Source organism: Ahaetulla prasina, chromosome 10, assembly GCF_028640845.1.
Source record: "Ahaetulla prasina isolate Xishuangbanna chromosome 10, ASM2864084v1, whole genome shotgun sequence".
Lineage (NCBI taxonomy): Eukaryota > Metazoa > Chordata > Lepidosauria > Squamata > Colubridae > Ahaetulla > Ahaetulla prasina.
Genome location: NC_080548.1, coordinates 4186685 through 4210411, shown reverse-complemented (window position 1 = coordinate 4210411; position 23727 = coordinate 4186685). Strand labels below are relative to the sequence as shown.

At 49.6% G+C, this 23727-nt stretch overlaps 1 protein-coding gene across 1 annotated transcript; it reads right to left on the bottom strand.

Moving 5' to 3' along the window:
* Positions 1–4707: 4707 nt before the first annotated feature.
* Positions 4708–23691, bottom strand: FHL3 (four and a half LIM domains 3). The gene is made up of 6 exons (XM_058195433.1): positions 23540–23691; positions 7890–8072; positions 6455–6629; positions 6205–6374; positions 5910–6096; positions 4708–5830 (listed from the first exon to the last, which is right to left on the bottom strand). The coding sequence occupies exons 2-6, from the start codon at positions 8043–8045 to the stop codon at positions 5679–5681; spliced, it is 840 nt and encodes a 279-aa protein (XP_058051416.1). The 5' UTR covers positions 8046–8072; positions 23540–23691; the 3' UTR covers positions 4708–5678.
* Between the last annotated feature and the right edge of the window lie 36 nt (positions 23692–23727).

Genomic DNA, 23727 nt, shown 5'->3' with positions numbered 1-23727 from the left:
TTCCAAAGATTTCTTTTGTTTGACCATTGTCTCGGCTGTAGCTCTTCTTCTTGCTCTTCCAGTTTATTCTTATTGCCCATTAGAATAGAATAGAATAGAATAGAATAGAATAGAATAGAATAGAATAGAATAGAATAGAAGCTGGAAGGAATCTTGGAGGTCTTCTAATCCAGCTTCCTGTTCAAGCAGGAGAACCTATGTACCATTTTAGATTAGTGGCTGTCTAGACTCTTCTTAAAAACCTCCAGTGATGAAGCACCCACAATTTTTGAAGGTGAGCTGTTCCAGTGGTTAATTGTCCTCACTGTTAGGCAGTTTCTCCTTAATTCCAGGTTGTTACTCTCTTTGATTAGCTTCCAACCATTATTTCTTGTCCTGCCTTCAGGAGAATAGCTTGACTCCCTCTTCTTTATGACAACCCCTCAACTACTGTAATACTGCTATCATGTCCCCACTGTTCTTTAGATTGGTCAAACCCAAATCCTGCAGTCGTTCTTCATTATGTTTTAGTCTCCAGGGTTTTGATCATCTTAGCTGCTCTTCTCTGAACTTTTTCCAAAGTTCATTACACAGAGCTAGTGTGCAAACCAGGATCCTACTGGACTCATGGCTCCTGCTCAAGAAGCAGGTGCAAATGCCCTGGCTTGGAGGGCATTTGCACAACTTCGGATCATGCATCACTTGTAGCCAGCCCTGGACTGGGGAGGGTATGTTTCCTGTTTATGGTCATGCCTTTGTGACCTCCAGAATTTGTACCACTGCAATGTGCTTCAAATGGAGTTGCCCTTGAAGTGCATTTGGAAGCTTTAGTTGGTGCAGATTACAGAGGCATTATATGCTCTTGAAAACTAGGTGTTATGCCCAAGCCTGGGGCCCTGGGATAGAGCCAATTGCCTGACTGTGTAGCTAATTGAGTGGTTGATGCCCAGCTATGCATTTGTCTATTTTTACTGTAGAGCTATTGAAAAGATGGGAGGCAATAGAAATCAAATAAATAGGTTTTTGGGATACAGAATACAGAACAACAGGTGAAAGGAGCTGACCCAGAAAGGCTGGATAGCATCAGCAAGCAATCTATTAATGTCACCATTAGACTAGTTTTAAAGCTGCTTTGGGATGTAAAATGTGGTTGCCCACATGCTTGCTAGCAATTAGCAGCAGCAGCAGCAATCAGAGTAAGTGTAAGGTCAGAACCCCCCCCTGGGCTTTTCACCTTGGAGAGCCTCTGAAAAGTGCTTTTTGCTCAGTGTCCCTACTGGGAAGATCTTAGCTGAAGCCCTTCTTTGCCTGCCTTTGAATTCTTTTTACATGAGGGGCACATGGTTACATGTGCATTTAATGTAAATTTTATTTTATTTATTTATTTAATTTATTTAATGTAAATGAACATTTACATGGTTCAGCTTGTTGCTACAGCCGTCGTGCTTCAAGAACTTTGAAGTCTGAAAAATGCATTAATTGTTGGTAGCTTCCTGCAAGAAACGTGGATCTTAATGGAAATATGACTAGCTCCATATACCTGTTATTTAGTCACTGAATTTTAATTGTGAACTATTGATCTTTATGAATGTTATACAGTAAACTACTTCACATCTTTTAGAGGTATTGAAACATCCTTTAATAAAACTGTATAAGACATCCTGGCAGATAGCAAAGCTAGAAATATGAAGCTAGACCAGTGTGGTTCATGAATACTTATCAATGTGTAGAATAGTTATAGAATACAGAATAACAGAGTTGGAAGGTCTTGGGGATCTTCTAGTCCAACTCCTCGCTCAAGCACCCCTATACCATTCCAGACAAATAGATGTTCAATCTCTTTTTTTAAAAAAACCCTGTGATGGAGCATCCACAATTTCTGAAAGCAATTCATTCCACTGGTTGTTCTTTCAGGAAATTTCTCCTTAGTTCTAAATTGGACCTCTCCTCAATAAGTTTCCATTCGTTACTTCTTGTCCTGTCCTCAGGTGCTTTAGAGGTAGGTTAACATGCTCTTCTCTGTGGCAGCCACTCAAATATTGGAAGACTACTATGTCACCTCTACTCCTTGTTATACTAGACAGTTCTTGCAACCATTCTTTAGGACTTTAGGAGAAACCCTTCCATACTTCCACCTCTCACAATACTAGACAACACAGTATCAACAGTAGAAACCTTCAAATTTCTAGGTTTTATCATATCGCAAGATCTAAAATGGACAGCTAACATCAAAAACATCATCAAAAAAGCACAACGAAGAATGTTCTTTCTGCGCCAACTCAGTAAGCTCAAACTGCCCAAGGAGCTGCTGATTCAGTTCTACAGAGGAATTATTGAGTCTGTCATTTGCACCTCTATAACTGTCTGGTTCGGTTCTGCAACCCAACAAGAAAAACACAGACTTCAGAGGATAACTAGAACTGCAGAAAAAATAATTGCTACCAACCTGCCTTCCATTGAGGACCTGTATACTGCACGAATCAAGAAGAGGGCTGTGAAAATATTTACAGACCCCTCGCATCCTGGACATAAACTGTTTCAACTACTACCCTCAAAACGACGCTATAGAGCACTGCACATCAGAACAACTAGACACAAGAACAGTTTTTTCCCAAAGGCCATCACTCTGCTAAACAAATAATTCCATCAACGCTGTCAAACTATTTACTGGATCTGCACTACTATTAATCTTCTCATAGTTCCCATCACCAATCTCCTTCCATTTATGATTGTATGACTATAATTTGTTGCTGGCAATCCTTATGATTTATATTGATTTATTGACCATCGTGTGTTGTAAATGTTGTACCTTGATGAACGTATCTTTTCTTTTATGTACACTGAGAGCATATGCACCAAGACAAATTCCTTGTGTGTCCAATCACACTTGGCCAATAAAAATTCTATTCTATTCTATTCACCCTGTTTTTAGCCTTCAGATCCCTTCTCATCTTTGTTGTTCTCCTCTGCTTTCTTTCTAGAGCCTCAACACTTTCCCCCTATTTTGGTGACCAAAACTGGATGCAGTATTCCAACTGGAGTCTTGGCAAGGCAGTAGAAAGTGGTACTGAGACTTCACATGACCTTGATAGAATCCCGCTGTTGAGGCAGCCTAGGACTGCATTGGCTTTTCTGGTAGCTACAGCACACCGCCGCCTCATATTTAAGTGATTGTCCACTAGGATTTCTGCATCCCTCTCGCAGTTACTGCTATTGAGCCAGGTATCACCTATTTGGTATCTGTGCATTTGTTGTTGTTTTTCTTCCCTAGGCGTAAAACTTGACTTTTCTCACTATTGAATTTTATTTTGTTAGATAGGGCCCGGTGTTCTAGTCTGTTGAGATCCTTCCAGATCTTTAGCCTATCTTCTGGGGTATTGGCTAGTCTAAACAATTGTCTAAATAGTTTATGAAGACATTGAAGAGTACTGGGTACCCTGCTGCATACTTCCTCCCATATATAGTTCCATTCAGGACTACACTTTGGTGATGCCCTGTATCCCACATTTTTCTATTTTACCAAGAAGTAGTTTATGGCCTACTTCATCAAATGCCAAGTATACCATGTCCACAGCGTTTCACTGGTACATTAATTTAGTCACTTTGTCACAGAATGCAAAAAGGTTTTGACTGGCATGATCTGTTTTTGACAAATGTTGGCTTCCAATAATAGCTTTGCTTGTTTCTTGGTGTTTGCAGATCTGTTGCTTGATTATCTTTTGGGAGGGATATAACTGGACTCGGGAAGAGGACTGATTCCAGACCACTCTGGTTTGCCGCAGTGGGTGATCTTTCCAGGAGGCCCATGAAGGTAAAGGGAAGAAAGGGTGCAAGGCAGCACTAGGCCCGCCCTGCCCATGGTGAACTAGGAGAGTTGGCTGAAGCCCCTCCCGATGCCTGTGGGGCTTCTATGTGTCTGGCTTCCTTCCCCCTTGAGCTCCATCTCCTTGCCCAGAGCATCCGGTTTCTCATCCAGCTCAGAGGCCTTTTCACTGCTACTCCGCCAGGCCTTACCACATGATCTCATTTCAGCCCACAAATAAATCAGGCAGACCGAGCAGGTTATGACCCATCCACCCCCTTGGGATAGAATCCAGATGTTGCTGGCCAAACGATTCGCTTCCTTTTTTGGGAAGACATAGCCCACCACTAATGGATTCCAGCAGCATAGAGGTACTAGGCGCTCGGTTGCCGAGTGCCTGGAGGTGCGGGCAGAGCACCCCGCCCCCTTCAAATGCTACACAAGCCACCCTCTTCGGATAGCCCGTAATGTTGTTGAGTGTCTTCTGCAAGCAGGAAAAGTCTGACCCAAACTCACTCCCTTTCCCAAGCTGCTGAATTCCCTGGACGGGAAAGAAAGGATGGCGTGGGGGAAGCCATAGCTACTTTGGCTGACATTCACTTGTTACGAGATCTGCTTGCCAGAGAATCTCTCATTTCCACTCTGGAGAAACAAGGGTTGCAGTGCCAGACTGGCTGGATGTGAAGCAGAGCTTACCCTTGGTGGGAGCAACCCTTGTCATGGGGCACCCTTCCCCTTCCTTGCACTAAATCCTGGGTGGAGCAGAGGTCCAGGCACACCCAGCAGCATCAGATGGTGGGTTGCAGGAGGAAGTGCTGAATTCTTTAGGATTTGGGAAGCAGCTCAGTGAGAAGAGTAAACGGCAGATCCAGCACGGCAAACCCATCTCATCCCCCCCAGTTCTCCAAGTGAGTTATCCTTAGTAATCCATTAACATGATTTATTAGAGAAAGTCAGAAAAGGAGAGGAGAGATCCACTGACCAGAGGTGAGCAACCCCACCAACAGGAAGACACCCAGCTGTGGTCTCTGACTCCCCAGCAGCAAAGCATTTGAGGGAATGGCTACATAGTGCATTTAAAGGAACATGCATAGCATTTCACCAAAGAAAAGCAGGAAAGAAATTCAGGCCACAGAGAATGTCTGCAGAAAGCGACAGAGCCCCTTTCTTCCAGGTGGGAAGGCAGGCTTGAAGGGTGGGAGACTCCCAGGACAGAAAGCAGCGGGTAGAAAGTCCAGGCCCAGAGGGGGGGGGGCGGGTAGTGGAGGTCAGGAGATTCAAATCTCAAGCCCAGCGATTGTGGGAGAAAAAACTGGAGCCTTTTCTGGTGCCTTGCAAGCTTTCTTTCTCGGCCACTCAGGGATTCCGGGGGACCAAAGCAAAGGAGGGATGCCAAAAGGCTGGCTGCCACTCCAGAACTTTGGGGGGAGGGGATGGGGGATGAGAGAAGTGGTACTCCATGCCTGGGGGATGGAGATCTCCTTTCCCCTGCAAAAGTGGGCAGGCTAGAAAGAAACATGATGGTGGAGGGGGAACAGCTGAGCTTGCTCCTACTAACTGTCGGACAACCGGGTTGGATCCCAGGGAAGAGCAGTGGGTGGGCAATGGAAGGCTCCCGCACCTGCTCTCTTCCGGACCCAGAAGAAAACGGCCCTGGAGGCAGATCACGGTCGGTGGGGGTGGACTTCACCGCCACCCTGATGGTGAGCAAGGGAAGCGGCCGAGCTCATCAGAGACAGGCTGGGTGAGAAAGTTGCCATTTTTGTCTGGCAGGAAAGAGGCGGCTGGCACCAGTCAGCAATGCCAGGGAGGGGAGAACCATCCCTGCCCTGCCGCTGCCCCAGGAAAGAACTTTGGCACACACACAATCTAGAGGACAATTGCCCAGGATGCCCTTTCAGAGACTGCCGGCACAATCACGACACAGGATCTCGTCGTTGTCAGGGATGAAGCCCTTCCCCACCAGTGTGGTAGCGCAGCGGGAGCAGCTGAAGCAACTTTGGTGCCAGTGGCGATCCTCAAAGGAGACGTACTTGCCTCCCCCGAAACCTGGGGAAGAAAGAGGAGGCATGAGACAGGGGTCCACCTCTACCCGATTCTGCCGGGGAGCCCCTCCCGCTTGACTCACCTGTGATGGGCTTGGCGCAGGCGCTGCATTTCTTGGCATAAAGGCTGCCGAAGCACTTGATGCAGTAGGGCTGATCCTCTTGGGAGGTGAACTGCTGCCCAGCCAGGGGGGCCTCGCAGCCTGTGCAGATGAAGCACTCCTTGTGCCACGGCTCGTCCCGGTAAGTCACTCCTCCCTTGGTCAGTGTCTGTGAGCACAGGAGTAGAAGCTCATCTCAGGGGCTGGTTTGGGCCCCCTCGCCCTAGGATGCTCCTACCGGCTGCATTCCCCTCCCCTCCCCCGGTCAAGACCCAACCTTCTTGCAGCGGGTGCAGCGTGGCGCAAATTTGCTCTCGTAGCAGGAGACGCAGTAATACTCATTCTGCTCTGGGATGAAGGAACGAGCGCCAATGGGCTGCTGGCAATTGCTGCAGAGGAAGCAGTGTTCGTGCCAAGTCTGCCCGTTGTACTCCAATTTCCGGGAACCTGCGGGCAGAGGGAGGGTGGGTGAGCACCTGAAAGCCCAGGGGCTGCTGGGTCTGGGGCTAGGGGCATCATCACTGCACCTGGCATGACCACCTGTTGGCAGGCCACACACTGGGAGGAGAACTCCTGGCAATAGCAGCCGTTGCAGAGCAGCTCCTGCCCCTGGCAGGTGAAAGGCTCATCGGCCAAGGAGCGGTCACAACGGAAGCAGCGGAAGCAACCCTCGTGGTAATGGCGGTCCTCATAGTAGAGTTCCTGTGGGGGTGGGAAGCAGAGGTCAGAGGTCAGTTGCCTACCCCTTCCGGGCACCTGGGATTGCTGTTTCTATTTCTCCTGCGAGGTGGCCCCTCCATGCTGTGCAGGAAGCCCTAGAAACAAAAGAGCCAAACCCTGCCGGCTGCCACCTGCAGCTCACACAAATGCACACACGGTATGCTCAGCCCAAAGCAGACGAGGGACTCATCCACAGGTGCAGACAAGACTCCGCCCGGCCTGAGGCAGGTTCTCATAAGCAAGAGGAGACGATGCTAACGCCGGAAGCAGATTGCAAGAAACCCACCTTTACTTTGCCCCCACATCTAAAGCACCATCACAGGTCCCAACAAATAATACACACAAGGTTAGGGACATCTCTTCCACTAATGGGATCTGGCCTATTGGGATTCTACACAGGACGAATGGGACAAACTATGTGCAAAACAATTAAGTTTGACAACAGCAACAAAGCCAAATCGGAGCCTTTTACCCTGCACCAAGTATCTCAAAGTAGTTATAAAGACAACAGGCTTTTTTAAAACACCCAGTCACACACAGGCACATACAACTGATAAAGGTCTTGAACTCCATTTTATACTTAATCTGTCTCTGCAGCACCACCTCGCCTCCCTCCTTCCCTCTCCTCTCCTCCTTGTCTGAATCCTGTCAATCCAGCCCCAGCCCCACCTAACCAAGGCAAAGGGCAGCTCCAGGGAGCAGATGTTTCCATTTCATAACACCTGACAGTCAGGAGGCTCCTGGACCGCTTCTACAAATTCTCAGGACTGAAACTGGAGAGGTTGCTCCAAGAAATTTAAACTGAGTAGGCACAATAAGGCCTTGGGGGGCGGGCGGGGGAGAGGATCAATGAAAGAGCTTGCAGAGTGAGGACTGGGAGAGAGGAATAAATAAAAGGGGTCAACAGCTGAGATGGTGCATCAAAAGGGCAAATCCTGAGCCTTGAGAAGGCCAAGATGGTCATAGGTCTTCTCCAGTCACAGTAGCCCAAAAGGCTGGAAATATTGGGGCCTCTCCACTGCCCATTGAGGTGGCTGGGCTTCCTTAGCTATTAAAGCCACAACGTGCCCCAGGGGAATGTTGTGGAACCTTACCTGTGATTTGTTTTGGGTGCTGTCTTGATCATCTGAAAGCATTTTATATTTTCTCCAGTTTTCCTTTTAAAGGTCCCATATAAAGCGGGGGGGGGGGGGGGGGGAGGGGGGGAGAAGGGGCAGCCTGAGCAGAACTGGGGCACCTCACCCGGCAATCATGTCCAATCAGCTCCTTGCACTCGTCACAGGTGTTGGCAAAGTGGGAGTCATAGCAGGGGATGCAGAAGGGACCCTCGTCTCCCTGGATGTACTTGCGCCCGTAAAGAGACTCCTTGCAGCTGGCACAGTCAAAGCCTTCCGTCATGTTGCTGGCTGGAAGTCGAGGCGCTTCCTGGGAAACAAGAGAAACAAACTGCAGTTGACTTTCCTAGCCACATTTCACGGGAAGATGATCTTTCTGTCTTTGTTTCCTCTGCATAGGCACACAAGCTGGGGAAAGGAGGGTGCCGTTCACTCTGAGCTGTACAAGCCACACCCTTGCACTGGTGTTGAATGGTGAGGGAACGGCAAGATAAAAGAAATGATCCAATTCAGAATCCAATTCTTGATGTAGTTTTCTTTTCTAAATTGTTGGATGGGCTCTATGTCCAGCAGCTCTTAGCCTCCACTGGCGATGCCAGAAGTCCATTTTCAAACTCTGGCTATTTGGGGCACCTGGGGTGGCTTAGCGTCTAAGACGCTGAGCTTGTTGATCAAAAGGTCAGCAGTTCAGCGGTTCAAATCCCTAGTGCCACGTAATGGGGTGAGCTCCCGTTACTTGTCCCAGCTTCTGCCAACCTAGCAGTTTTGAAAGCACGTAAAAATGCAAGTAGAAAAATAGGGACCACTTTTGGTGGGAAGGTAACAGCGTTCTGTGCCCCTTTGGCATTTAGTCATGCCAGCCACATGACCACGGAGACGTCTTCAGACAGCGCTGGCTCTTCGGCTTTGAAACGGAGATGAGCATCGCCCCCTAGAGTGGAGAACGACTAGCACGTATGTGCGAGGGGAACCTTTACCTCTAGCTAGGTAGCCCTCCAGCTTTCCTTGGCTCTCAGTCAGGCACCCATCTGGGATTGGGGGCAAATCCACCACTCCACATTTGTTGCCAGCAGAAATCCAATTCTCCCCAGAAGCTTTGGCTAAAGGCTGCCTTCCCACATGATCAGAGTCATGGGGAGGGGAGCATCTTTGCCCTGCCCAGGTCTTCCAGTGCAGCAAAAGCAGGGAAGTTTCTCCAGACCTCTCATCTCCTGTCAATGACTGACAACATCCCCGCCAGATGGGCAAGCAGCTGCTGTCCTCTTACAAGAGAGCCAATGGGTTGGTCTCCAGCCAGGAGCTCCCATGTTAGCATGCCTAGACTAGCTGTCCTGAAACTGGGAGAGGGTGAGCAATCACTACAGCCTCCAGGAAATTCCAGCAATTCATTTCTTTTTGAAATAAACCAGAGAAGGAAGGAGGAGGAGGAGGGGGTATGAAGAGGGATGAGGAAGAGGGAAAACTGCAAAAGCAGCACACGCGTTGCCATGTTGCAACAAAAGCTGAACTTCCACTGGTCTTTGCCAAGCCAAGGGCCCTGTCGCCTGAAACAAGTGCTGTCTTGAGCAGAAGAACCACATCCTGGCTCTCCAGTAGCAATCTTCCCAGCCAATGGCTAGGTTTATACTCCACAATATGAACAAAATTTCTACTTTTAAAATCAATAACACCCATTTAACTGCTATATTGGAAAGAGAGTTTTTATTATTTGATCTAACAAGTCCAGTGCACTGGGTCACCCAGCTCTCCTGCAATATTCCAAGTGGATAGCTTGCAAGCTTTCTTCAGCAAGCACCATCTTTTGTCCCTTCTCCAAACACTAAAAAATATTTCCTTACATTTGAAACTGGACCTCCAACAGTGTCCAGAGGCAACAGCTCTCCTCATATGTGCTCCTGACGTGCTTAGAAACAGAGGCTATTTTCTAGGTCTCATTATGCCTCTCCCATGTAAATCAACGTCTCCCCTCCAGAAATGGTGAGAATGAAGTTCCTACAGCAGCCGGGGTGGGTGGGGGAGCCAACTCCTTAACAAATCCTTTCTCTAAAACAAGAGTTTGCACTTGGGCAATGGGAGAGTCCGAAGGGAACAGGAGAAGAAAGGAAAACCTTTCAGTGGTGCTCAGTGAAACAAATGTGAATATACAAAACAGGAGCCTGCAGGAGTGACCTGCAATGTTGGTTTTCCTGCCTGAAAACAATCTGGTGTGCATCAGTTGCACTGGCACGTTTGTGGCAGCCTGTGAAGAACTGGAGCAGCAAAGGGTCACCCCTGAGTTGGTGAGAAAGGATGGTGTGCGTGTGCAAAGGCAGGAGGTCCTATAACAAAGACTTCCTCCACAAGAAGGCAAGATGACCTGGGAGCAGCCCAGTGAAGGAGGGCAATGACCAGAAGCAAGGAGTTTAGAAGCCCTCCAGAAACTTAGAAATCCTGTTCAGACTCTTAGAAGCCAAAAGGCAAAAGACAGAGAGGATGGACCTCCAAAGGGTGCTAAGGAGGAGATTGTACCTGATAAGAAGACAAAGAAGGATCATGGTAAGTGGTGATTCATGACTACCAAAGGAATTGAAACAAAGGGTATGTTGACTGGACTTATTAGCTCAAGAGTTACACACTGTCTGGAGTAAAGATCAAGGACATGACAGAACAACTCCCAAGACCTTTCCAGTCCACCGACAAGGCAATTATCCCTTCTTGCTTAGACGTGTGGAAGAAATGATACCGAGAGATAGTTGCAACCGAGACACCACAGGCATGCAGACCTTGGAAGAAAGCTCAAGGCCTCAAGGGTGCTCTCATCCTTTTGGTTTTCAGTCCTCTTTGACGGACTGAAAAGGCAAATCAGATCCCTGCGAGTCACGACATGGCTACACAAATGGGATAACCATGGGAAAAATGTCGTTTCTGGAGCCAGGGCCTGAAATATCTACATCAAGGACTGTTGGCACAAGATAGATCGCATCAGACAAGGATTGGCAGAAAAAAATGTTTGGCTAACATAGTAAAATTAAGTTGGGAGACTTAAAGTAGCAACTGGAGATGAAAACCTTGTCACATAAAGATATAGGCATTGTAGAAAGTGAAGATGTTGCTGAAAGAGGGCCTTTTAAAGGAGGGGGGCCACGGCCCCCTCAGAACCAGGCCTTGCAAGTGGCAGGCAGTTGCACAGCTGCATTGGCACAAGTGGTGGCCACTCGCAAGTGTGTGTGTGTGTGAAGCTCCATTTGTATGAATGGCAGGTGCACCCAAATAGAGCTTCACGCATGCGCACAAGAGCCTATCACTTGCACAAATGGAATTTCACACTCACATGCGAGTGCCCGTTGCTCACCCAGAGCTTCACACGCATGTCTGAGTGCCCGCCACTCTTGCAAACGGTGCTTGCCGCTCGCAAGGCATCATTTCCTCCCCCTCCCGCCGGCAATGCTGGAAAGGGTAGGGACCATGGTCTTTAAACCACTCAAAGAAAGAATATTGGCTGGTGAAGTTCATGGCTGCTGCTTCTACAGTAATGTTCAATGTGAAAAATAATAAGGATAGCAAAAAACATGATAAGCACTATGGAGATCAGGTGGATTCACCAAAATGCAAGAGTTATTCGAAAGAAACAGAAGCAACACAAAAGGGAACAGGATTTAAACTTGATAGAAATCTAATCCTGGAGAGCTCTTTGTTTTGAATGAGCTTAAATCTCCAGGACCAGTTAAACTGCAGGGAAGAAAGAAAGGAACAAAGGGCAGGTCTAGACAATCCTTGACGCATTTGCCTTTGAGAAATCCAGAACAGGGAAGTGCTGATGATGACTGAAAAAGGGGCAGGTATTGTCCCTATCTCAGAAGGAAAAGGCAAGAAAGGAAATTCCGATAAATTACAGAGCAGCCTCAGAAGGGCACTTTGAAAATGTAGTAGTAGTAATTACAGATATCGGCTTGGGCTTTCTGCCAGATTCATCTCATGTTTTTTATTGGGTAATTTCCCCAATACATTGCACACTGCTATAAATGTCTTTTTTTTTCAGTGAAGTATTGGATGAAGTCCATTGTGGCAAGCCGATTAGGATTCTAGGATTCTTAGGATTTTCCTGGCCCAAAAAACATCCTTAAAGATGATGATCAATTATTCTTCGCCAAATGGAGGCAGGCAGGATGGGATGCACCAGAAATCAGTCTCGGGGCCTTTATTGTTCACCATTTTTATGGGATGATTAAAATTTTGGATCAAGGAGGATTAAGATGGAGAAAATGCTTGTGAAATTTGCACAAATGTAGAACAGTTAATACCCTAAAAGACAGAAATATACAGTAATAAGATTCACAACGAACATGAGAGGTATGGAAAAGGGCTGAGAGTAACAACATTACATTTATGCAACTGAATAGGACCCAGAAGTGTCCTGTATCAGCAAAGAAGACGTGCAGTTTTAGGTGGCTAAATGGTGGCATCATGTTCCATTCATAGGACGAGGTCATCCCACTCTCCTACTTCAGCCAGTTGCCTCCTAAGGACTGTCCCATTCCGGATTCCCCCCGCATCTTTAAGAAAACTTCTAAGAAATTGGAATAGATTCAGTGGTCAATGTAGACCCCATAAAGAGCAACTGAAGGAGCTGAGAAAAGGTAAAGGGGGGGAGAGAGGAGGACAGTATCCTTCAAACATCAGATTATTTTTTCTCATTCCCAAAGGCAAGTTACAGAGCAAAGATTCTGTTCCAGAAAGGCATATGATACAGAATACAGATTAACAGAATTGGAAAGGACCTTGGAGGTCCTCTAGTCCAACCCCCTGCTCAAGTAGGAGACCCTATACCATTCTGACAAAAAGCTGTCCAATCTCTTCTTAAAACCCCCCAAGTGATGGAACACCTACAACTTCTGAAGGCAATTCATTCCAGTGATGGGCATGTCCTCCCTCTGTCCGGATAGTTTGAACTCTGCACTGGCCTGGGAGGGTCTCTTTGGCCTGCAGGATACTTGAGGCAACCTACCGGTAGTGATTACATATCAAGCTTATTGGTCCACCATCCAAGGAAGCTGGGAAACAGATGCTTCCCATATGACCTGGCCTAGAACCTACCTTCTGTTAAATGTCTGCTTCTCCTTCCCTACCCTGGGGCCATAAGCAACTTGAAAGGCATTTTTCCACAACAGGCAACATGTTTCAAGGCTTCCAGAAAGAGCGGAATTGTTAAAATTATTAACATCCACCACAAGCAAATCTTGAAATTGTGGCCCACTGCCCACATGGGGTCTTCTGAATAATTCGACTCCCATTTCAGTGAGCCGAGAGCCAAGCAGATGGACAGATGGGGAGAAGCAACACAGCAGTTCCCTGGCAGCCGTAAACGAAATAAAGCACCTTCTTCTTCAGCGCCAGAGCAGGCCTGCCCCCCCCCCGGGCCTTGGCAACTCTGCTTTGTGCCCACCCAGGGCCCAGCATGCTTGAGGACAGGCCCCGTGAGCTCAACATAGGTGACCGTCTAGGTCTGGTGGGCCGCCTCTCCCCCAAGTTTTAGCAGTATTGTGTGACTATAGCGGGTTGGGGTTTGCTGCTCTGAGAAGGCAGAGTTCTGCCTCCCAGGCTTGTGAATAGCTTGTGAATGACTTTCAGCTGACAAAGAAACGGGACTTTTGGTGACAGGTTTATATGGGAGGCAAAATCCACATTTCCTGCAAGCAAGAAACAGCCCTTTTCACTGGGGACCCCACACAACTGGCTATTCAGCTGAAAAGCGCTCTTTAGATGTCATGGGCAAGAGGAATATCCTTGGGGGACAGGAGAAAGAACCAGAATCAAGACAAGAGTCACAAAAAAGGGAAATCTAAGTCTGGTGCAAAAATGTAATTTGAGAAAGCATCTCACGCAAGAGGAGGGGTGCAGTGTTCAGACTTGCAAGATTCTGTTAGTGTTGTAACCCCATAATAAAAGTAGTTCTTGGTTAACAACCACTCATTCACCAAGCATTCAAAGTTACGATGGTCTTGAATTTAAATGGTGGACACGAGTCGTCTATGTTTCAGCCATTCCAGCACCCCCAGGGTCACATTATTATTGTGATTTGGGCGCTTGGTAACTGGCTCACCCTTATGATGGTTGCAGTGCCCTACAGTCACGTGACGGCCTTTTCAACCTTCCCTATCAGCTTCCTACAAACAAAGTTATCAACTGGAAGCTGGCAGAGAATGTCACAAGTTGCCTAAGTAAATCTGCCCCATCTTTGCATCCTCCTGGTCCCTCTGAGCTCGCAGGCCACCCCCCCCCCATGCATCCTCTCCCACCCGGCAGTAGCTGCTGGCTTGCCTGCACCCCTGCTTGCAAGCCACCTGGGACTTGCAAATTCCTTCCGGCTTCCCCAGAGTTTGGTTGTTGGAAGCTTATAGGAAATTGTGAGGAGGTGTTAACGACCCATAATCTTTGCTTAATGAGAGCAACAGGGACTGCAGGAACAGCTGCTGCTAAGCAATGTGGCCACAGGATGTTGCAGTTTACAAGCCATCCCAACACTACCTCTACCGTATGACTTTGGTTTCCTAGCCTGGTTTTCTTTGGGGAGTTGATGGTCTCCAAGGCTAACCCTCTAAAGAAGATACTGCGGTGATCTGGATACCATCCTGTAGCTGGGTCTGCCTTTTACAGGAAGGGCAGCTGCGAAGGGATTCCTGGCTGCTCCTTCTGTGGGAGCACAGTCCCGCCTGCAGGTCAGAGGGGGCCTTGAAAGCCATGCCCCACAGCCAGAGTCACTGGTCTGGTTATCCAGCCCGTGCCCTCATCACATTTGTCTCCCTAAAACAAGCAGGGCTGGAAGAGAGGAAGCTGCTCAGGCCAAACTGGAGGCGGGAGGGAGACGCTGCTCCTTGGACCTGGTTGTGTGTTCAGCCAGGGGAGGCAGCAGTTCTCCATCTTCCACATGCTAACGTTGCTCAACTGCTCAAGGGAACTTTTTTCCCCAAATTTGGTCAAAACAGGCTCGCTCCGTGGTGGTGACTCTTTGTTTGGAGAGCTGCCACGGGGAGGGGAGGGGGGAGGATATAAATCAGGTGTTTAAGGGTGTGAAGGCTTTGCAACCCTCCCTGATGAGAAATCAAGTCAAGTGGGGGTGTCCTGGTTACTGACAGTAAAAAGAACTTCTGATCTCTTTTCCAGCAAGGAAATGCCCGCTCCCCACCCCCATTTCAGTCCCAAAAGGCACAGAGCGGACAGGCTCAGCCTGTTCTTCTCCGCCATCTGCTGCTGTGTGTTTGTGAGGGGAACGGATGGGGGGGGGGCAGGAGGGGAGGGCGGCTCTGTTCCCCGCAGGAGAGGAAGGCTGGATAGAATTCCCTTCGTAGCAGAGAGCCTGGGCATGGGACATCCAGTATCAATTACAGCCCCAGCGCAAAGCAACCATAACTCTCTACAGAAAGCCATTTTTTCTTGTCGACTCAATACTCCCAGCCCAGTCAAAACCGCCCGTGTTCAAGGAAGGGGGTTGTTTGTGGAGAACTTTTCCCAGCAAGAGGCCCTTTGACCTTTCAAGGCCTCTTTGCTGCAACGGTTCAGAGGCAAGCCATCCCATTTCACAGGGAAATTTGGTGGGAACCCTGAGTTCGGCCTGCCAGGCCCGAGAGAGCAGAGCACGCTGGCCGAAACTCCCCCAGGACAGTTCCAGAAGGAGCCACAGAAGTGCTTAGGATGAAAGGGGTTGGGGAGGAGAAAAATGGGACATCATTCTGCATCCATCTATAAAGTTCAGGAAACTGGGAAAATACACCCCTCCCCCAACCTCATGTGCAATTGTGAACCATGGATCCGCCTGAGGGTTCCTCCTCCTGGGAGTAAGGAGTCCGGCCCCTTTTACATTCAGAACTCCCAAGTCCAACCCTGCAGCTGAGTTGAGGGCAAAGATGGAAGTTTGTGTCTGGACGGGGGAGAACAATTTCTGATTAAATCTGCTTTGCCAGTAAGCCCCTGGCTTCCCTAACACACTCCCTCGGGAACAGGCCCTCCTGATTTCATGGTACCTGCATACACAGCAGGTGAAAACTATGCTCAACTTGCAGCCATACTGGGTAGTGAAAGGAACACGCCAGGGGGACGGTGAGGCTGCCTTTGCAAATGATCCTGAACTGAGGCTGGCGCAAAGCAATATTGGTGAGTGCGCTGGAATCCTGCCATGGTTGAGAAATGCCATCTTGAAGTTACCACAGGAGGTTCCAGCCCAGGACAAAGTGCTGCTTCCTATTCCTAAAGCCCCTAAGGAGACGGCACCAGGATCTGCCCCTCTGGCCCAGACTTCTAGGAGGCTGAGGATACCACCCCCACCCACAAAGTGAATAGGAAATGGATGAGGCAGGGATCCTCTTCTGGGGTAGCCCCTCTCTTTGGAACGTCCTCTGGCTGGACGAGTAGCTTCCATCCTGTTTACGTTTCTCGAGCAGATAAAGCCAATAAGATTCCAATAGAGCTTAGCCCAAGCTGACTCTACGTTTTTGTGGTTATGTGATTGTGGGTGGACAGATTATTCTACTACGTTATTGTATTATTCAACTTCTATTGATTGAATGTGTGCTGCCCAGAGTCCACCAGGATATAAGCACGGTTAAATAAACCGACATCTACATTTTCACAGGGCTCCTCCAACCTGCCCTGGGGGATCTTAGGCATCACCTTCTTGCATACATCCTCATAATTGGGGGGGGGGGGGAGGGTTGTTCAAGGTATAAAGGAATTTTGGGGTGTGCTGCTGAAGAGACCTGATCTGGCACTCTGCCAGGTAACTGGGCTTCTTGGGTCCTCCATGACTGCTGAGAACTTAGGAGGAGGAGAGATGCCCTCAACAAACAGCCATTGAGCTGAGGCTGAAGATGGTCCAGAGCCTCAGTCAGTCATCAGGTGGGTCAGATATAGTGCAAGGGAGACCATTTTGAAACCCACAAGGAAGCTTCCTGCTCTGCTGAAAGTTCACCTTTGGGCAGGAAAGCAGTTGCAAAACACAAACCTGCCGGTGCCATGCCTGGATCACTGAGGAGACAAGTTGACACATCCAAGGGAGAGCAAGATTGTTTTCCACAATCTTGCTCTCCGTGACAGGAGTGATGGTGCACCACTGGAAGACCTGAGGCCAGATCCTTCCTATCCCCTCTACGTCACTAAGCACATTGACTTGATGGCATACATCAGGCAGGGTATCAAAATCCCTGAGCACCATCTGAAAATGCAGAATAAGGCACCTTTGCCACAAAAGGCAAAAGCTAAATTCACTTATATTTTAAATGCCAGGAAGAGGTGCGAGTGGGATTTTCCATCTTTGCTCTGCCCCTCCTTCCTTCACCTGGACATGCAGGTGACAGCCACAGGCAAAGGCAAAGGCAGAAGAGAAGGGCCATTCTGAAGCAGAGGACCCAATCCAGGGCAGGAAGTCATCCCCCCACGACAATCTATCTCAAACGTTAGAGGTTGCGTTCATCAACCTCTAAACAAACATGCGGAGAATGCAGAGAGCGGCAACCTCATCCATCCGCCCTGCTTTCATTTGGTCAGCACGAGACTTTCCAGAGAAGAGAATGGTTGCATTTGGGTATGCCCGCATACGGCCTCCGTTTTTTTAAAGGCCTTTACAAACCAAATGTCAGCGTTTGTTTAACCTATTGTCAAGTATCAGCCATGTTTAGTATAAACCTGCTGCTCAGGAGAAAACACTGGGTACATCGCCTGACTTTATCTCACCCCGGCTGACCTTTTCCCTTCTTTCTCCTCTTCAGCTATCAGAAACGGCTTCTCTCTGATTGGAAAGCTCTGCCGTGCTTGGGATTCAACAGGAGTCATATCCAAATTAGTCCTGGCAAGTCAGCTTCAGAGCTTTCCAAACAAGAGGCTGAAAGAGACGAGGCAATTTGAGCCCCAGAGCCGTTGGTAACTTTTGCACTCTCCATGGAGCAGCAATACCCTCTGCAGTTGTTGCAAAACTGTGGTTCAAAAAGGAGCCGGGCATTTGAGCGGTTTTCATCGTCTTTGCAAAGTTGGGTCAGGGGGTTCAAGCAAATGTCATAAAGCAAAAGAATGCGCTGTCTAAAGCGGAAATGCAAACCTGCTTCTTGGTCAGTACAATGGTGCAGGACATTTTTTTGACCGACACACAACATGAGGTCAGTTGCAATGCTCAAAACTACTGAACAATTAAATGCCTATCATTCTAAACAAGGGTGTGGGTATATTGGTGTCTGACGTGAATTCTTGTAGTCTTTCATCCAATTGCCGTTTAAAATACACACAGGTACAACAATATTAGATCTCTCTCTGAAAGTGAAGAGAAAGAGGCATTTTGGCAGCTCCCAACAGATGCACAGCACCTACATTTTCCACCAAACTTTAATACGGAGTTGCCAAGAAAAGAGGCGAAGAGCAGGCATTAAAGCATGAACAGAGGTGGCTTTAAGGAAGAGTCCCATTTAGGGCTCTTTTTGAAAGGTGGTTCTGTAGGAGATGACCAGGCTGAGCCTGAGGATGGGGTCAAATGTCAAAAGGTCATCAGTCTGAAGTCCTTATGCCCCTGAAGGAGACTTCGAAGTCCTTGAAGACCTCGAAGTCCAGAGACTCTTATCTGGCACCAATTTGCATTGACTATTAGTATATTCGATCCTGGTGAATAGATTGCATAGAATAAATCTGCTTTTGAATTCTATCCTGGCTCCTGGTTTCTTCTTCAGTAGCTGAGTGAGAGAAGAGAAGGGTGAGCCAAATGGGGGCTAGAAGTGGAGGGGGAGGCTCCGCTTTGTATGGAGAAGGAAGAGCAGATCCTCCATGGTCCCAGACAACTTCTCCCAGTCATTTCTTTTTGTAAGTTGGAGATCTCCTCCCCCTCCCCCCATAGTTACACCACCCATGATCACCCTAATTCCTTTCCAAGTGTAGCATAAAGGGGCGGAATCAATACATGGTTGGCACACAAAGGCAATAGAGTAAGAGAGCTGTCTGTGACAATCCCCAAGCCTATTTTGGTTGCTGCACAGCCTGGGAAAGAATAGAGAGGCATGTGTTGATGACAGAGGGAGCAGGTGGGAAAGGGCAGCTCCAGCATGGGAGGACGCCAAGGTCTTGGCCAGCTGCTTCGGACCCTCCAGGCACCCATATGATGGGACACCACAGAAGGACTGAAGATCTTCTAATCTGAACCAGTATTTTTAGTCTGAGAGATGCCAGGCATTAGTGAAAGCAGGACAGAGAGCAGAGGATTCAAGCCAGCAGCTGCTCTTGGCAAAAGACAGCACCCTGGGAGGGGAGGGGGAGCATTTGTAACAAATCCCCCAGACACAGAGAAATGGGGTGTCTTGAAAAGTGGCTCCACTGCAGCTGGAGGGCTGCTCCCTAAAGATTCATGTTCAGTTGGTTAAACTCAGGGCTCCCGGATGCCTTGACTCCCTGACAAGGGGATCCCCGTAGAGAGACTCCCTTGCGGCACCCATGCATTCTGCCGAAACCTGCAGCAACGACCCGGCCGAAGACGGCAAAGCCTTTGGTTAAGTGCTCTGCCTCTGAGGCTCTGGGCTGCCCAAAAGAAAGCAGTTGCGCTCTGCACCCTGCAACCCACACTTTCTTCCCACTTAGCCATGCACAGGAAGTTTGAGGCCTCTCTCTTGGCATACAAAGCCAGCATGACTTAAATCTGGTTTTTTTTTCTTCCCCTTTTCATGTTGCCCAGCCAGGGACCTTTGGGAAATCCAGTGCTGCAAAAGGAAAAGGAGAAAGAGCACATTCCCAACGCTCTCGTGGGACAGCTGACGTGGATCCCTGGCACAGCCAAGACCGCCAAGATGCTCTCCCTTTGCCTGAGCTATTCACACACCCCTGGTGAGGATCAAGGCCAGGAGGCTGCCCAAGGCCCGGCGGAGCCTGGCGCCCAGGAGGGCAGCAGATACAGCACAAAGCAAGCCCAGAGCCCCTTATCCCACCTGGGAACCAGAGCCTGGCAGAAGATGCAGGGAGCTGCCTTAAGACTGCTTAAGACTCCCACTGGCCTCCGTGAGATTGTGAAATGAACCAACAGCTGGGAGGAAGGGAGAAAAAGGAAGCCACATTGCGAAAGCAAAGCCACGCAGCCTTGGGCCAAGTCTCTCTGAGCAAGAGCTCGGCTTCTGCATGGGAATCTCTCCAGATCTCGGAGGGAATGGCTTCATCTGACAACAAAAGAGGTGGTTTCTCTGGGAAGGCGCACTGGCGCTGGGGGTGACGGGGTGGAAAGATCTGGAAAGAGAACATTCCAGACCACTGAGTCAACCTGCCCAGGGCTGGGGGTGAGTTGGTGGATACAGTGGCTTCTTCAGCAGCTCAACAGGGATCTCAACCCCAGAAGGCTCAAAAGAAGGAGCTCTGGAGAGGCCCCTTGTCTCTGCCACCCATGTTGCAACGTCAGGGCCACCATCTGGATGGGAGAAGCTCCAAACTCAGAGAACTTTTCTGTATCTCTGCCAAGCCTGCCCTTTCGGTCGCTATTCATTTGATGTAAACTCTCTGCTTCACTGGGTGATTCATGGAAGACTGCATGGATCTTGAATTATACCTGGCTGGCAAAAAAGTGTAGGATAAATGCAAGAGAACGTTTTAAACAAGAAGTCGATGGCTACTGCTGTTGCAAATCCAGGTTTTGAAAGACCAATGTGCCTCGGGAGTGAGAGGAGTGTCTGGAGAAAGGATTGATGGGTTGCTCCCAGACCATCTCCTGGAATCACACCACAGTTTCCTATTGCTTTATGATGTAACTCAAGATATGTGAGAGTTCAGATGGGCTTTGCACCAAAGGAAACAGAGAGGGAGGGGAAAGAGCAGCGCACCCATTTGCATGGCCTTGCAATCCAGCCTGGACCTCAAGAGCCACTTTCAGGTCCCTCAGCACGAGGTCCATGTAAAAGCAGAAGGGAGACCATGATTCACACCTCCGGAGTCACTGACCCAAACACTGTGGGAGATTTTGCAACCTCATCCCCCCAGGGGAATCTAGGAAAATATTTGTCCTTACTTCTTCTGTCCCCAGCTGGAAGGACATGGCCCTTTGGGTGGAATGGATAACAGAAGCAGAGCAAGGACATTTTTCTGAAGCCAACTCTCAGCAAGGAAAATCTTTGCAGCAGCAGCAGCAGCAGCAAGAGAAAAGGGGACCAGTCTTCATCCTAAGCACCGACCAGGCCAGAGAATGTCATGAAGGAATACTTGTACCCGCACTGCAGTCCCACGCTTCAGGCTTGGAAAGACCTGGCCAGGCTCTGAGCTGCCATGACTTAAAGTTCAAAAAGCTTTCAGCATCTTGGCCAGAGAATGGGAAGCTGGGGGGAGACATTCAAGGTGCTAAAGAGGCCATGAAGATGCTGTGGGCTTGAGCCAGCAACAAGAGGCTGTCAGTCTTAGCAGTGCCTCGCAGCCAAGCCCGTCTCCAGGCTGGCAGCTCCTTGGCACCGTTCCTGGGGATGAATCCCCTACGGAATGCAGCCTCCCCATAGAAAGAGCTGCTGCTCCAGGAATAGCAGAGATCCGATTTAAGAGAGGCTGCACTCCAATTCCCAGCCAGCTTTAGTTAGCCACCCTTTTTTTTTGGCCAGGCAGTTCAGCAGCCCTGGCAGCGCCTATTTTGCAGTAGCAAAAGTACAAGGCAATGGGCCACTAGAGCTGATTGTTTGGCTTTTTCCACCCCAAATATGATTGGCTCCCACTCTGGCTGCCCTGGAAAGAACTCTGAAATCCCCAATCTTTCCCCAGGCATCAGGGTACATCATTTAGGGCACATTGCATGGGGTTGTTGTAGAACTGGGTACTCTGAAATAAATAAAGAGCTGAACAAGCGGGCAGGAGGCAAATTACTCATTTTGCTAATGTGCATATGGGTAGATCAAACAGTTTTCAATTAGGCAATTAGGTTCTGGCCTGTGAGAGGACTTGAGCCTTCCCCAGGGAAACAGGTCAGACTATACAGAAAACAGCAGATGTATCTGAGAGAGCCACAGTTCTGCCAGCAGCTAAGCTGGTTTGCCCTTACCACACATGGAATCTCCTCCAGGCACCCCCAGCTGCCAGAGACACTGGAATCCAGTGTGTTGTGAGAACAAAGCATTGTTCAGTCGTCACAAATTATTCAATATATAGAAATCCCCTATCTGGTATTGCAGTGGCCAGAACTCTTCCTGGTGCTGCCTGACCAGTTCAACCTAGAGTAGAGCTACTCCTTCAACCCTCTGTTAATGTATCCCAAGCTTACAATGGATGCACAGCTGGCTTAATCTGTGGGTCTCCTAGGACACGCAGGCCTTTGCACACACACAATTGGTGAGCCAAGTGTCCCTTACTGTGCATCCGGTTTTCCCTATTTAAGTGCAGAATGCCACATTTCTCACAACTGGACTGTATATTATCGGAGAGGGCAGTATCAAATCTACTGAGATCCCTTTGAAGACTGATTCTGGTCACCAGATTATATTCTATGTCAATCCTGCAAATGCCACTCCATGTAGAAAGCCCGTGAAAGCATCATCTGAGCTTATGCTGACCCAGCCAGTTTAATGGCACAGCACCCCAGTAAGAACATCTCCACCCTTGGAGCAACAGCTAGTTCCTGGAACTGAAGTCTTCAACTAAAATCCTCCTGGAGCTGGAAGCCTTCCTGCCTCCCATTGAAAAGCCACGGCCAAAACCAAATCCTGGAGAGGGACCCTGGTCAGGATCTTAACACACCCACACCTCACAACACGACAACCCCATGCAAATGCTTTGGGGTCAAGTAGTATAATTCCACCTTGCTTTTCTCTCTTAGCCTGAGTGTTTGATTTTCACAAATGAAAATAACTCCCTCCCCTCCATTATCTCTTCACAGAACTGCTGTTTTCTGCGGATGCAACACAGCAGCTCCCACGGCTGGGACTCGCAGCACAACAATGCCTCACCTGGTAAGATGCCAAGCATCTCCAGGGCAAGATGGGCCCCATTCTTTGAGGGCTCAACTTTTTAGTCCCCACTTCTCTTGGATAAGGAAGTCTCCCCCTCGATGCTATCAGTGCCCTGTGACCAAGACAGCAGCAGAGACCCTTTGACAGAGAGGGGCAGCCTGACTGGGCACTCGCTTATGCCAGCCTCAGCTGCAGTTTTCCAACGGAATGAAGAAGAAGGAAGCCAAACTAGACGGGGGGAGATGGGGGAGAGAGTGGAGAGGCTTAGGTGGAGGAGATCTGGGGAGAGATCTGGGGAGGATTGCTGGCAGCGGCGGGAACCACGCAGCAGATCCCCCAGCCCAGAGCCACGGGACGCCTCTGCCACAGCTCCGGAGGGAGAGCCGGGAAGCAGCCCTGCCGTCCCAACTGCTTCCAGGAAGGCTCGAATCCTTGCGGGGCCGGTGGGACAAGGGGGGAGGGAGGGGGGTGTTTCCCCTGCTCTGGAGGGAGAAGGGAAGAGAATCCGCCCCGTCACCCTGCAGAGCAGCAACGGGAATCTCCGGGGAATAAACTGGGCGCCCCGTTGCCGGCCCCCCACCCCCCCCACGAGCCTCGCCCCCCCGGAGACCTCGGGCAGAGCAGCGGCCAGGCTCCGCTCCCAGCCCCGCCCCGCCCCGCCCAGAGAGCTCGGCTCCGTGGAGAAGCCCCAGGGCGCCCCCAGGCACACTCCCGCCGGGCACTTTCCGCCCCCACCGACCGACCCTCCCGCGCTCCCCGCCGGCCGTTCCGCCCCGCGCCCGTCCAGGAGGGGAAGCCCGAAACAAAGGGACAAAGGGACCCCGATCGCCCCGCTTCGGCAGCCCGCCGGGAACAGCCCCTCGCCCGCTCTTACCGGCAGCGGTCCGGCGCGCCCCGGGGCCCGTGGGAGGCAGCCGCCGAGTCCGAGCAGCCACGCGAGCCGCCCGCCTTGCCCCCCCGGAAGGCGGGGCCGGGGAGCGCGGGGGGCGGGGCCGCCGCTGCCGCCGCGCGTGGGGGGCGGGCTTCGGCGCCAGAGGCGTTCCCCCGCCGAACAGGTTGGGG